Source organism: Dromiciops gliroides, chromosome 3 (assembly GCF_019393635.1).
Source record: "Dromiciops gliroides isolate mDroGli1 chromosome 3, mDroGli1.pri, whole genome shotgun sequence".
Taxonomy (NCBI): domain Eukaryota; kingdom Metazoa; phylum Chordata; class Mammalia; order Microbiotheria; family Microbiotheriidae; genus Dromiciops; species Dromiciops gliroides.
In genome coordinates this window covers 485,438,482-485,451,892 of record NC_057863.1, presented here as the reverse complement: position 1 = coordinate 485,451,892, position 13,411 = coordinate 485,438,482, and the positions used below count along the sequence as shown (strand labels likewise).

The window sequence follows — 13,411 nt, the reverse complement described above, 5'->3', positions numbered from 1 at the left end:
TTCCTTAATTGTCTGACTTTCATATACTCCCACAAATTCTTACAAAAGCCTCCTATATGGCCTTCATAAAGGATCTACCTGACATGCTGAAGGCTTTCCTCTATCATTTCCTCTATCATTTTGTGAGTAGCAGACTGCACCTGAACAGTTCTGTTATCTTTCATTCTAATTCCATAACTAGCCTACCTCTTTTCCAGATCGCATATTTCCTGTATCTTTTAGACCACTTCTAAAATATAAAATCATTTGCAATATTTGCATTTAATTTATGCCATATAGCTCTCCAATGCCCTTTGAGTCACATTGAATTTTAATTCTTCAGAGACTGTGGTGTTTCCATGATTCACAGCCATATAGCATTTTGGAAGGATTATGTTTAAGAGACAATTTTTTATCTGGTAAGAACTTGGGGTCTTTGAAAGTGCTACTTGATTTCCCAAAAACAATTTAGCCCTCTCTGCTTCTTCTACTTAATAACGAACCTAGTTCACTGTCCATCTGCAATGACAGACTAAGTAATACGTAATGATGAAATAACTCAATAGGTTGCCCATCCAAAGGGATATCAGTTTGAATAGGCTTTCTTAGGCAATATCATTTCTCCCACGTGGATTTTGAGTGAATATTTTTGGTGGTCATGAATAGGCCTTAGAGTATTCTGTAGCCCTTTCACAATTATCATGACAGTTATCCCTTCCACAGTGCAACTTTCCCCATTGCTGTTTTGACATGTAGCAGGTCAGCATAAGAAATTAGATGGGAATTTTGGAGGAGTTTTGTGGAAGCCACAAATGACACCTGAAAGTGAGAAAAAGACACAGAAAAACACTTAACCCAAATTTTACAATTAGGTACTACAAACACTCCATAAAAGAAAAAAAATCAGACTTCTCTGGTATGAAGGGAGTGCCAAAAAAATTTTATGCAGATTTTCCAGATCAACACGGCACTGCAACCCTAACCCCCACAATGTGGAAGGGATAACTGTATATCATCTACAAAATTGAGCATCTAGAGGAATTCACTATCTATAGAAAATGTCTCTTTCATCTGGATTCTACAATGGACATCCTTGATAACAATAGTGAACATCTTTGCAAAGTACAAGTCTCCTTGTTTTATGTCTCATTTGATGTTAATATGATAATGATAAAGGGGTTTTTGGATATAAGCAAGAAATTTTATAGTATCTAAATATAAGCTTTTTAGAAAACTTGTTGGAATTGAGTCTTCAACATTATGTTTTGCTCTACTGAGTCAATTTTTTTCACAATCAACAAAATAACAAAAACAGTAGGATCTTATATTCTAATTTGGGGGGGTGAGGCAATTGGGGTTAAGTGACTTGCCTAGGGTCACACAGCTAGGAAGTGTTAAGTATCTGAAGCCAGATTTGAACTCAGGTCCTCCTGAATCCAGGGCTGGTGCTCTATCCACTGCACCACCTAGCTGCCCCAGGATCTTATATTCTTAATAGCTTTCAGCTAATTTTGCAACTAAATATGTGGTCTGCTATAGAAAATAATTTGCCAGTATTTAATAAATAAGAAAACATAAATTACTTACAAAAGAATTCCCTATTTCACAAAAACTGCTGGGAAAACTGGGATAAACTCTGGTAGAAATTAGGCTTAGACCAACATTTACATCATCTTCCACCATAAATTCAAAATGGATACGTGGCCTTAACATTAAAAATCGTAATATAAAAAATTAGAAGAAAAGCAAATATCATACCTTTCACAGCAAAAAATATATTAAAAAACAAGGGATAAAGGTTAATATAAAAGATAAAAGTAGATAACTGATTACACAAAATGCAAAGCTTTTGACAAACAAAATTAGGGTAAGTAGAGGCAAATGGGGAAAAAAATCTTTCTATCAAATTTTTCAGATAAGGTTTGGCATTCAAGATATATAGACAACTAAAAGACCACCTAGAAGACCAGAAATAGACCCATAACTTCCTTATTACTACAGATAGTAAGTGCTGCCACTTACTGCCAAGAAGCAAATAAATGCAAGGGCCATGGGAGAAGCAGCAACCCCAGATGACTGGTCCTGCTTCTAGGCCTGTCCTTATAGCCAACCATCATCAATTAAAGCAACTTCTGCAGAGAATAAGCCAGTCATCCTCACCAATTACCCCAACAGGGTAAGCAAGCCAGTCTAGCTGGCACCCTGAGTGAGAAACAGGAGTCTGCATGTGTCAGGCAAGTCAAACCATAACGATCACCTTGACCACTATCTCCCCTCAGACTCCAATGGAAATAGTTCAGGGTGCTGAATCCAATAGCTTTTGGAATGACAATGTTTTCAGGCCCTGACCACAGGCATCATCCTGGGGAACCAACCAATTGGAGAAATGCCGATTACTCCAGCAGATAATACAGCCACAGCTACTGACAACACAAAAAACAAATTTGTTGCTACGAAAGCCCTTGGTACTGTCAAATGGTTCAACATCAGAAATTTTACAAATGAAAATTACATTAAAGAAGAAGCACTAACATCTGCTTTGCCACTGCATCCCAAGGACCATGAGACTCTTCCATCTGACTTGCAGTTGAAATCTTTTGTCTATGTTGTCTTTCCCATTAGAATATGAGCTCCTTGAAAGCAGAGACTGTCTGCCTTACTGTGTATACATGTTTTGCACATACTAAGCACTTTAATAAGGGTGGTGTGGTTTTTTTCAATAAGAATGTGAGCTCCTTGAGAGTAAGGACTACATTATTTTTTTTACTTGTATCTCCAGCCTAGTGCTTAGTGCATTGTATGCCTTTAATAAATGCTTTTATTTTTCCGTTCATTTAATTCATTCAAATGCATTCCCCAAGAGCTAAGTGGTGAAAGGAAATGAACAAATAATTCTCAAAAGAATTCCAAACTATTAAAAAGCCATATGCAAGAATGCTCCAAATCACTAGTAATAAGAGAAAAGCAAATCAAAACAACTCTGAGGTTTACCTCCCACCCAGCAAATTAGCAAAACTACAAAGAATGGGAATAGTCAATGTAGTTGTAAGACAGGTACACTAGTACATTGTATGTGGAAATGGGAATTGGTACAACCATTTGGAAAGCAATTTGGAATTGTGCTAATAAAGTGATTAAAATATCCATACTCTTTGACCAAAAGAGTCAGTCTACTACTAAGTTAATACCCCAAGGAAACCAATGATAAGAAGAAAGTCATCATATATATGAAAATATCTATAGCACTTTTTTGTGGCAGCAAGCTGGAAACAAAGTGCCCATTGTTTGGGTAATGGCTAAACAAATTTTAGTACATGAATGTAATGGAATATTACCATGCCATAAGAAATGAGGAAGATGACAAATACTGAAAAATATGGAAACATTTATAAATTTTGATGCAGGATTAAAATAAGTAGAGCTAAGAAGATAATATATATATAATAGCTACAACAATGTAAATTCAAAGAACCACAAAATAATCAAAAGATTGATGCAAAATTAAAAAGAATAATCACAGTCCCAAAGAAAAGATATGAGGAGACACACTACCTCACTCCTTTGCAGAGGTAAGAAGTCTTGGGTGCAGTACATCAAATATATTTTCTCACATCACATAGATGCTTTCTGTCACTGTCTCCTCCCTTGAACCTTTCTCACATGAACAGGTGGCCCTTCCCCTTGCCAAGGCAAACCTCTCTCTACATGCAGAAATGATTGTGGGGGCAGCTAGGTGGCGCAGTGGATAAAGCACTGGCCCTGGATTCAGGAGGACCTGAGTTCAAATCCAGCCTCACTCAGACATTTGACACTTACTAGCTGTGTGACCCTGGGCAAGTCACTTAACCCCCACTGCCCCGCGAAAGAAAGAAAGAAAGAAAGAAAGAAAGAAAGAAAGAAAGAAAGAAAGAAAGAAAGAAAGAAAGAAAGAAAGAAAGAAGGAAGGAAGGAAGGAAGGAAGGAAGGAAGGAAGGAAGGAAGGAAGGAAGGAAGGAAGGAAGGAAGGAAGGAAGGAAGGAAGGAAGGAAGGAAGGAAGGAAGGAAGGAAGGAAGGAAGGAAGGAAGGAAGGAAGGAAGGAAGGAAAGAAGGAAGGAAAGAAAGAAAGAAAGAAAGAAAGAAAGAAAGAAAGAAAGAAAGAAAGAAAGAAAGAAAGAAAGAAAGAAAGAAAGAAAGAAAGGAAGAAAGGAAGGAAGGAAGGAAGAAAGGAAGGAAGGAAGAAAGAAAGGAAGGAAGAAAGAAAGGAAGGAAGGAAGAAGGAAATGATCGCATTCCATTCTGTCTTCTTCAGCAGATGGCTCCTTCTATCAGCTCCACTTTCTCACTTATGTTCAATCTCTCCATGTCTACTGGCTGCTTCCCTACTTAATCTACAAACATGCTCCTATCTCCCCAATCCTCAAAAAACTCTCACTTGAACTGTCCATCACCACTAACAACTGTCTCGTATCTATCTTCCCTTTTGTGACTATAATCAATGCCTCTACTTCCTTGCCTCTCACTCTCAATTATTTGGCTTCTAACCTCATCATTTATTCACTCGAAAACTGCTCTCCATAAAGTTACCAATGCCCTCTTTATTTGCATAATCCAATGGCCTTTTCTCAATCCTCTAGCTTCTTGACCTCTTTGCAGCTTTTGACACTGTCAATTACCTCTTCTTGATAACCTCTTCTCTACAATTCAGTGACACTATTCTATTATGATTCTTCTCCTTCTGGTCTGACCACTTTTCAGTCTCCTTTGCTGAATCTCCTGCCAGATAATAATGACTAACCATTGATATTTCTCAAAGCTTTTTTCCTAGGTCATCTTCTCTTCTCCCTCTATTTGATTTCACTTGGTGATCTCATCAGCTCCCATGAATTCAATTACCATCTCTATGCAAAAAATTCTCAGATCTATTTATCCAGCCCTCACATCTCTCCTGAACTTGTTTCAAATCTCCAATTGCCTATTGGACATCTTGAACTGGATGTCCTGAAGACATCTTAAACCCTAACACAACCAAAACTGAACTCATTATCTTTCCCTCTAACCTCCACAAATTCTGCTTCTTCACAGGCTCCCAACCTAGAAATCAATTTCAACTCCTCACTCTTTTGCCCCCTGTATCCAATCAGTTGCCAATTCAAATTATTCGACCTTCACAACACCTCTCATATGAATCTTTCCCTCCTCTGACATTGCCATGATCCTAGTGCAGGCCCTCATCACCTCACCCCTAGCCTACTGAAAAAGTCTGCTGATTGGTGTCTCTACCTCAGTCTATCTTCACTCCAGTTCATTCTCTCCATCAAAAGTATTTTCTTGGGGCGGCTAGGTGGCGCAGTGGTAAAGCACCGGCCCTGGATTCAGGAGTACCTGAGTTCAAATCCAGCCTCAGACACTTGACACTTACTAGCTGTGTGACCCTGGGCAAGTCACTTAACCCCCATTGCCCCGGAAAAAAAAAAAAAAGGATTTTCTTAAAGCATAGGTCTGATGATATTGCCCCACCTATTCACTAAACTCCAATGGCTCCCTATCACCTCTAGGAGCAAATATAAAATCCTCTATTTGGTGTTCAAAGCTCTTCATAACCTGCCTTCTTCCTACTTTTCCAGTCTTCCACCTTATTTCCTCACCCCATGTATTTATTCTATGATCCAGTGACACTGACTTTTTTGTTGCTCTCACAGAAAACTCCATCCCCTGATTTTCCATTTTCCACTATCTTGTCTCTTATGCCTGGATTCTCTCCCTCCTCATCTCTACTTCATGGAAGGCAGGAAGGACTGAAGGACGAGGATGAACAGACAGATGGAAGGGAAGAAATAAGTATTTATTAAGCACCTACTATATGTCATACAGTGTGCTAAGCACTTTACAAATAGGTGTCATTATGATCCCCATTTTACAGTTGAGTAAACTCAGTCAAACAGAGGTTACACAACTTGCCCAAGATAACACAGCTAGTAAGTGCCATAGGACAAACTTGAACTCAAGTCTTCCTGACTCCAGGCCCAGGTCACAATGCCACCTAGCTGCCTCAGCTAAAATCCCACGAGTTCAACAAGTCTTTCTAAATTCCCCCTTAATGCCAGTGCCTTCCCCCTAAGATTATCTTCAATTTATCCTGCATATGGGTTGTAAGTATATAATTGCTTACATGTTGTCTCTCCCATTAGATTGTGATTTCTTTGAGACGTGAGACTATTTTTACCTCTCTTTAAATCCACAACCCTTAGCACAGTCCCTGGCACACAGCAGATGCTTAATAAATGCTAATCAACTTGACTTGAGAAAATGTATGACTGGAAAAGGATATGGGCCAGGCATATAGCTAGAGCAAGGAATAACAGAAGGAGAGTTAGCATGTACCAAAAGCCACAAAATGAAAAAAGACATTGAGGAGGACTCCCAGAGCATTGGATAGATTATGTATGGAAAATTATTATTAGCAATAATAACTGACATTTATACAACACTTTAATATCTGCAAAGAATTTTCTATACATTTCTCATATGATCCTCACAACTCAGATAATTACTGCAGATTTTTTTGGTCCTGACCTATGACTTCATTGCTATAGGCAATTCCTTTTGAAGAAACTTCTACCAATGAAGATTTGCAACTAAAAAACCAAGGAAACTGAAACTTATAATAAGTGACTTGATGGTGATCACATAGATATTGTCAGATATGGCATGAGCCCAGGTTTCTCTTGACTCCCATAGTTCTTTCCATTAAACCATCCTGTCTCTGCCTATGAGAAGACATAGACAATAATCTAATGGGATAAAAATGAGAAAAGATTTATACTTCTATAACTTACCCATATTGTTGAGGTCATAGGTATCACTCAGGGAACCATTTTTTTAAGTTGTATACCTTTGGTATTCTGGGCTAGAAATACTTCACATTAAGCTTACATTATATACAGGCACACTGAAAATCTCACCAAATTACAGGCTAAATCCTATTAAAATCCCAAACTACATTATAAATATCATTATAACAAATCCTATTTGAACAATGCATTTATTAAGTGATTACTATGTGCCAGGCCCTGTGCAAGGCACTGGGAATAAAAAGAAAGAAAAAACCCTGCTCTCAAGGAGTTAATATTCTAATGGGGGTGAAAACACATAACTATATACATATGCAAGATGTATACAGGATAAATTAAAAATTATCTCAGAAGGAAGGTGCTAGCATTAAAGGGGACCAAGAAAGTCTTCTGGTAGAAGGTAGGACTTCAGCTTACATTTGAATAAAGCCACAGAAACCAAGAGGTATAAGTGAGGGTTGAAAGAATTCTATGTATGGGGGACAACCAATGAAGATGAAAAAAATTGGAAGACGGAGTGATGTGCAATGAATAACAAAGAGGCCTGTGTCACAGGACTATAGAGAACGAGGAGCAGAATAAAGTATAGAAAGACTAAAAAGGTAATAAAGTTATAAAAAGCTTCAAAAGCCAAAGAGGTTTTATATTTGATCTTCAAGGTAAAAGGGAGTTACTGAAGTTTACTAAATAGTGGAAGGAAGGAGATCAGGGAGAGGGAGTAACATAGTGAGACCTGTTCTTTGGGAAGATTACTTTGATAATTGAGTCAAAATCAAATTGGAGTTGGGGAGATTTGAAGCAGGGAAAACAACCAGTAGACTGCTACAGTCGTCCAGGCACAAGGAGATGAGGGCCTTTGAGGAGAAAAAGAAGCATAATTGAGAGATGCTGCAAAGGTAAACCAGAATTAGTCATTGAATTGGGGGGTAAGAATTGGTATTGGTTATGGCAAGGATGGTGGGACTCCTTTCTAAAATGTATACCTACCTGAAATATGGTTGCAGGAACAGGGAGTGTTTGGGGAGGTGATGGCTGGTCAAAATGGAAGTGATTTCACTCACTTGACACAGGTTACCTCCTGTCTTTCTCTCAGGGTCCCCTGCTGATTTAATTAGCCTAAATTGCCTGCATTATAGGTAGCAGTTGGCAGTTTTGGGGGTGGGAGAAGTGACATATAAAGTGTCTGACCCCTGAGCTTTGAGCATTGATGCTGGAGAAAACAGGCATTAGTTGCCCACTTCAAAAACGTTTCCCTATAGGATTCACACATTTGAAATTTATATTAACAAGCTTCTATTTTAAAACAAATACCTGTATTATGGTTTTTTCCCTTCTGTAATGTTTTCAAAATTTCAATTAGTCCAAAGGGCAATAGAAAGACATGGTGACTGAAGAATATCAATACCGCTCATTTGTATTGAAGAAATTTAAAATATATTATCAAGGGCATGTGTGCCCAGAAAAAGAAGTGAAGAAAAACTTATAGGCAAACTAAGTATCCTCTGATATTCACAAAATATTAAAAGGACCACAGAAAGGTCTCCTATAGTAATGGGCAGGCCCTTTATGAAGGATATGCAGAGGGACAATGACAAGAATCATACATGATGGATAAATGCAATCTGCACAGGTACAAGAAGTATCAACATTGATGAGATAATTGATCCACTTAGGGAATTTTTTTTAATTATGTCTAAATAATGAATATGGTTAGGAGTAAGTGACATTTATTGCAAGTTTATTTTCTAGTATAATCCCTTCAAAGTTAATAGAAATCTCATTTTGAAAATGTCCAAGTGTTTTTCATTTAAAATACAATGTAGGGGAAGCTAGGTGGCACAGTGCATAAAGCACTGGCCCTGGATTCAGGAGGACCTGAGTTCAAATCCAGCCTCAGACACTTGGCACTTACTAGCTATGTGACCCTGGGCAAGTCACTTAACCCTCATTGTCCCACAAAAAAAGAAAAAAAGAAAAATGCAATGTAGTAGTGAAATAGACCTGAATGAAGACAGGAGACTTGACTTTCTTTGACATTTACATTAAGAGTAGTATAACTATGGACAGGTAATAAAATTACAAAATTTCAGGAATGGAAGGCACCTCATATACCAAAAAAAGAATCAAAACTCTGGAAAAGTTTTAATTAAACCTCTGACTGAAGACCTCCAGGAGATCCCATTACTTCAAGTCAACCCATTTTACTCTTGAATAGCTCTAATTATCAGGGAGTTTTTTCTTTTTATCAGACTTAAATTTTCTTCCTTGCTACATGCTTCTAACTCTCCCAAAAGAACAAAACCAGTCATTGAACTTCTCTGACCATGCTTTTCTCATCTGCTGAAATGGACAAAATGTCTATAGGACTGACTTCACAGCATAGTAGAATCAGTATTTCACGGTACAGTGGAAAGAGCACTGGCTCTAGAAACAGAGAATCTATGCTCTAATTCTCTAATGCTTCGGCAAACTTTAGCAAATCATTAACCTCCACAGGCATCAGCTTCCTCATTCATAAAATGGGAGGATTGGACTAGGAAGACATTAAGGTCCCTTCTACTTCTAAATCTATGATCCTCTAAATAATATATTTTAAATAATTTGCTAATATTAAAACCACTTATATGTGTCAGTTATTGTTGGCATATAAAACATATTCAAATTATTACATTTACTATTGCAATAAATTAGCTCAAGTTTCTAAAACAAATGAAGTTGTAAATTCCATTTTATTCCCATAAAGGGAAAGTTGAAGACATGGACATAATCAAGGCATGAAAACCAGGGTCCCTCCCTCAATATGGTCTCTTGTCCACCATACTCAACTGAATTTGTCTTCAAAAGTTGAGAAGACTTTTTGTCTGAACACCCTGGGTGTCAGAAATCTTAGATCAACAGCTCTGATTTTTCTTTTTAATCAGGTCCCTTGATTTCACTGGTGTAGAAAATTCCTGGTGCAGAAACTCCTTCCACCAATACAGACCTCAAACTATAACATATATGGTCTTAGAGGGGTTTCCTGGGGCACTGAGAGATTAGCTTATTTATCCACAATAATGCAGATAATGTGTTAGATGTAGGACTTGAAGTCAGCTCTTCCTGATTTCTAGGCCAGCTCTGCATCCACTGCACCAACCTGCCTCTCCTGACTGAAAATGTTAGGAAAAAACCTCTTACCAAAAAAAAAAAAAGTAAATATATATTATTTGATGATTAAAACAGCAAGATTAGAATATGAGCAAAAATTATGCCACTCTAATGACTGTACCTCCAACCAAAAAAAAAAAAAAAACCTCTAAGTACACTGAAATTGAGAAGCATTCTGAAAAGTCTTAATCACAGGAAGTGAAACTTCATAGTAATGGGGCCATTCTTTTCTTGATGAAGGGTGGGATTATTAGAGGGGAGAGATTAGGATACCTACAAAAACAAAAATATCAGGTAAACTTTTTAAGGGTTTAGAGTAATATAATTGGTACAAACTTATCTTTAAGTGTTTCACAAACCATTGTTTCCAGGATGTGTCTAATTATCCACCCTACTTATTTATTCCCCTAAAACCAAAGGAGTCTCTGAGAACAGGGGCTTTTATTGCCTCTCCGAGTCCCCAGCACTTAGCACAATGCCAAGGCACACCGTAGGCACTTTATTTGTTGTTGCTGCTCCTGTCGACTGCTTAGATTCTTCTTCACTAGTACTTTTTATGAGATGAATTCTAGATGCTCAGGTTTAGGACCAATCAAGATTAAGTTTAAATAGAGCATTCTGCATTTACAAAACGTTATCTATGCGTGTTACTGCAAGATCATGTGCTGTCATCTGATCGTCAAATAAGAAAGTAACAAAGTTGTAAAAGTTACCTCCCGACCGCAGTGCCACAACTGTTGCTCGGATGCCGGAAAGTCGGTGTCACGGTAGACCAGCTCCTTGACTTCACGGACCGTAGTGGGGGGCGGCACCTCGTACGTCTTACAGCCCACGCAGCCGTGGAGGATGGTCACTCGCGCTAACCTGGGCGGAACACAAAGAGGACCATTGAGCCAGGGCGGGCGGACCGCGCGGCGCCAGGCTAGGCTTCAGGGGAAGGAGTGCTGACCCACGTGGGGTCCGGAGCGCTCTTCGGGGACCCCAGGCCCCACCCCGGGATCTGGGACCACCAGGCGCAGGGTGGGATGGGACACGAGCCAGGTGGAAGATTTACCTGTCTTCCATGACGAGCCGTCACCGAATCGGTCACGGTGAAAGAAGGCCCGGACGGATTAGGCGGCTGGGGGAAGGGAGACTTGGGGTAACTGGAGGGTGGGAGGTTCCAGCCACGGCCTCAGCTGCCCCTCCCTCCTTGGCTCAGGGTGGCAGACAGTCTGGTCCCCGCTGCTGCTACTGCTACTGCCGCCGCCGCCGCTTTCCCCGCGGTCCAGGCAAGACCCCGCCCAGGGGAGGCCCCCAGCGAGCAAGCCGAATACAGAAAGGGAGTCCGCATCCCGCCCGCGCGCCCCCTCACATGGCCCGGCCTGGCCCACGCCGAGCCCACCGCCCCAGCCTCAGAGGTAGAAATGGAAGGGGAGGAAACGGCGCCGGCGCCGGCGCGCGCGCCCTCATCCTCCCACCCCGCCCTCGGGAACTAGGCACGCGCCCCGGGGAGGGAGCGTCTTGAGGAAGCGCGCGCGCGCGCCAGGCCCGAAACCGTTAGTCCAGAAGACCCGCGGCGCGCGCTCTGGCGGCTGCCTCCCCGCGGGCTCCCGAGCGCGCCTCGCCCCCTCCTCTCTGCCCCGCCCCCTCTTCCTTGCTCCGCCCCTCCCCTCCCCGTTCCGCAGAATCAAAAACTCGTAGTCAGGTCTGGTTAGAGTGGGTTCTTGCCCACCCACCCCCCCCAACACCCCGGGCCTCTGTGTGTGTGCCCCTGCCACGCCTTACACAACTTTATAACACAAATTCAGAACCTGCTCCCCCACGCCCTGCTCAGGGGCCACCCCCCCCAATCTGAAACTCTTCAACGGTTCATCACCACCACCCCTTCAAGTGGCATCAAATTATGCTTCTTTACAAAACAAGCCATGAAAATGACCTCTCTCTGAAGACCTAACCTTCTCAGTAAAGACCAGCAAGAAGGCTGGCTACACGCCTCTTAATGCTTGAAATCTATACCACAATGCAGAAGAAGCACTTTACTTTGTAGAGCTCAACATACCGTCGGTCAACCAGCCTTTATTAAGCTCCTACTATGTGCCAGGCACTGAGCTAAGCCTTGGAATCGGAAGAATGATAGAAGATAGTCCCTGCTCTGGAGTTCCCTATCTTTGAATCTTGTTCTTAAATGTTGAAATTGGACAAGTGTGTTTGCTTAGGTCCAAGAACTATGCAGACAAAAAGTGATTTTTGGTATTCACTAGTGACAGTCTCTTCATGACCCATTTGGGGTTTTCTTGGTTTGTCATTTCCTTCTCCAGCTCATTTAACAGTGGAACTGACTAAGACAATAGCCCAGGATCACACAGCTACTGAGTGTCTGAGGTCAGAGAAATAAATCTTCCTGACTTCCATGCCCAGCACTTTATCTACTACACCAACCTAGCTGCCTAAAAAGTATTCCTTAGGCAAAATATCTGGAGAATGAGAAAAAGGCCCCCAGTAGAAAAGGACAGGGTATCACTGGAGGGGTTGTACCCAATTGAACATAATACTAGAAAACTATCCTCTAGTGTTAGTTAGTATTGTGTAGTGAAAAGGGCACCACATTTAAAGGTAGAAGACACAGGTCTGGATCTTGGTTCTACTATTTGCTAGTTTTGTGACCTTGGGCATGTCATTTGGACCCTCAGCGGCTGCAGTTCCCTCATCTGTAAAATTGTAGAGTTCAGGGGCAGCTAGGTGGCGAAGTGGATAGAGCACCAGCCTTGGATTCAGGAGGACCTGAGTTCAAATCCAGCTTCAGACACTTAACACTTACTAGCTGTGTGACCCTAAGCAAGTCACTTAACCCCAATTGCCTCACACCAAAAAAAAAAAAATTGTAGAGTTCAACTAAATGACCCCCAAAATCTCTTCCAACCATAAACCTATGATCTCTAATCCCCTTGTCTTTTCCAAGGAAAAAATTATACAGAATTAAAACATAGAAAAAAATATATTTCAGGCTCTCCTTTGTAAATATAAAATAATAGAAAAGTACTAACCATGAATATTGCAGAAGGTGGGTAAAGAAAGGTGTAACACTCAACAGGAGAAGAATATGCAGCTCTGATGTGAAGGTCAGTCAGAAGATAAACTAGCAGAGATTTATTGCAGATGCTGGTGGGTACCAGGAAGAGCAGAGTTTGAATCCTGTTTCAGATACTTCCTAGATGTGTGACCCAAGGTGAATCACTTAACTTCTCTGTGCCTCAGCTTCCTCAAGTGCAAAACGAGGAATAGTAGTACCAAATAAAAAAAAATACCAAAATAGTAGTACCTACCTCACAAGGCTGTTGTGAGGATCAACTAAAATAATGTATGTAAAGTATTTTGTGAACTTTGAAATGCTACATAAATGCTATTATTATAATCCCTGTTATCATCATCATTGTCATATAAATATCCTTCACCAAGACAATCACTGAAACTG

General features: G+C 40.5%; 1 protein-coding gene across 1 annotated transcript in view; it reads right to left on the bottom strand.

Annotated features, from left to right (window-relative positions):
- The window catches only part of SACS (sacsin molecular chaperone), a 46,588-nt gene extending 35,285 nt beyond the window's left edge, over positions 1-11,303 (bottom strand). Inside the window, 2 exon segments of the mRNA XM_043991636.1 lie at positions 10,671-10,821; positions 11,012-11,303. Of these exon segments, the coding sequence (XP_043847571.1) occupies positions 10,671-10,821; positions 11,012-11,022 (162 nt within the window). The 5' untranslated portion in view covers positions 11,023-11,303.
- Between the last annotated feature and the right edge of the window lie 2,108 nt (positions 11,304-13,411).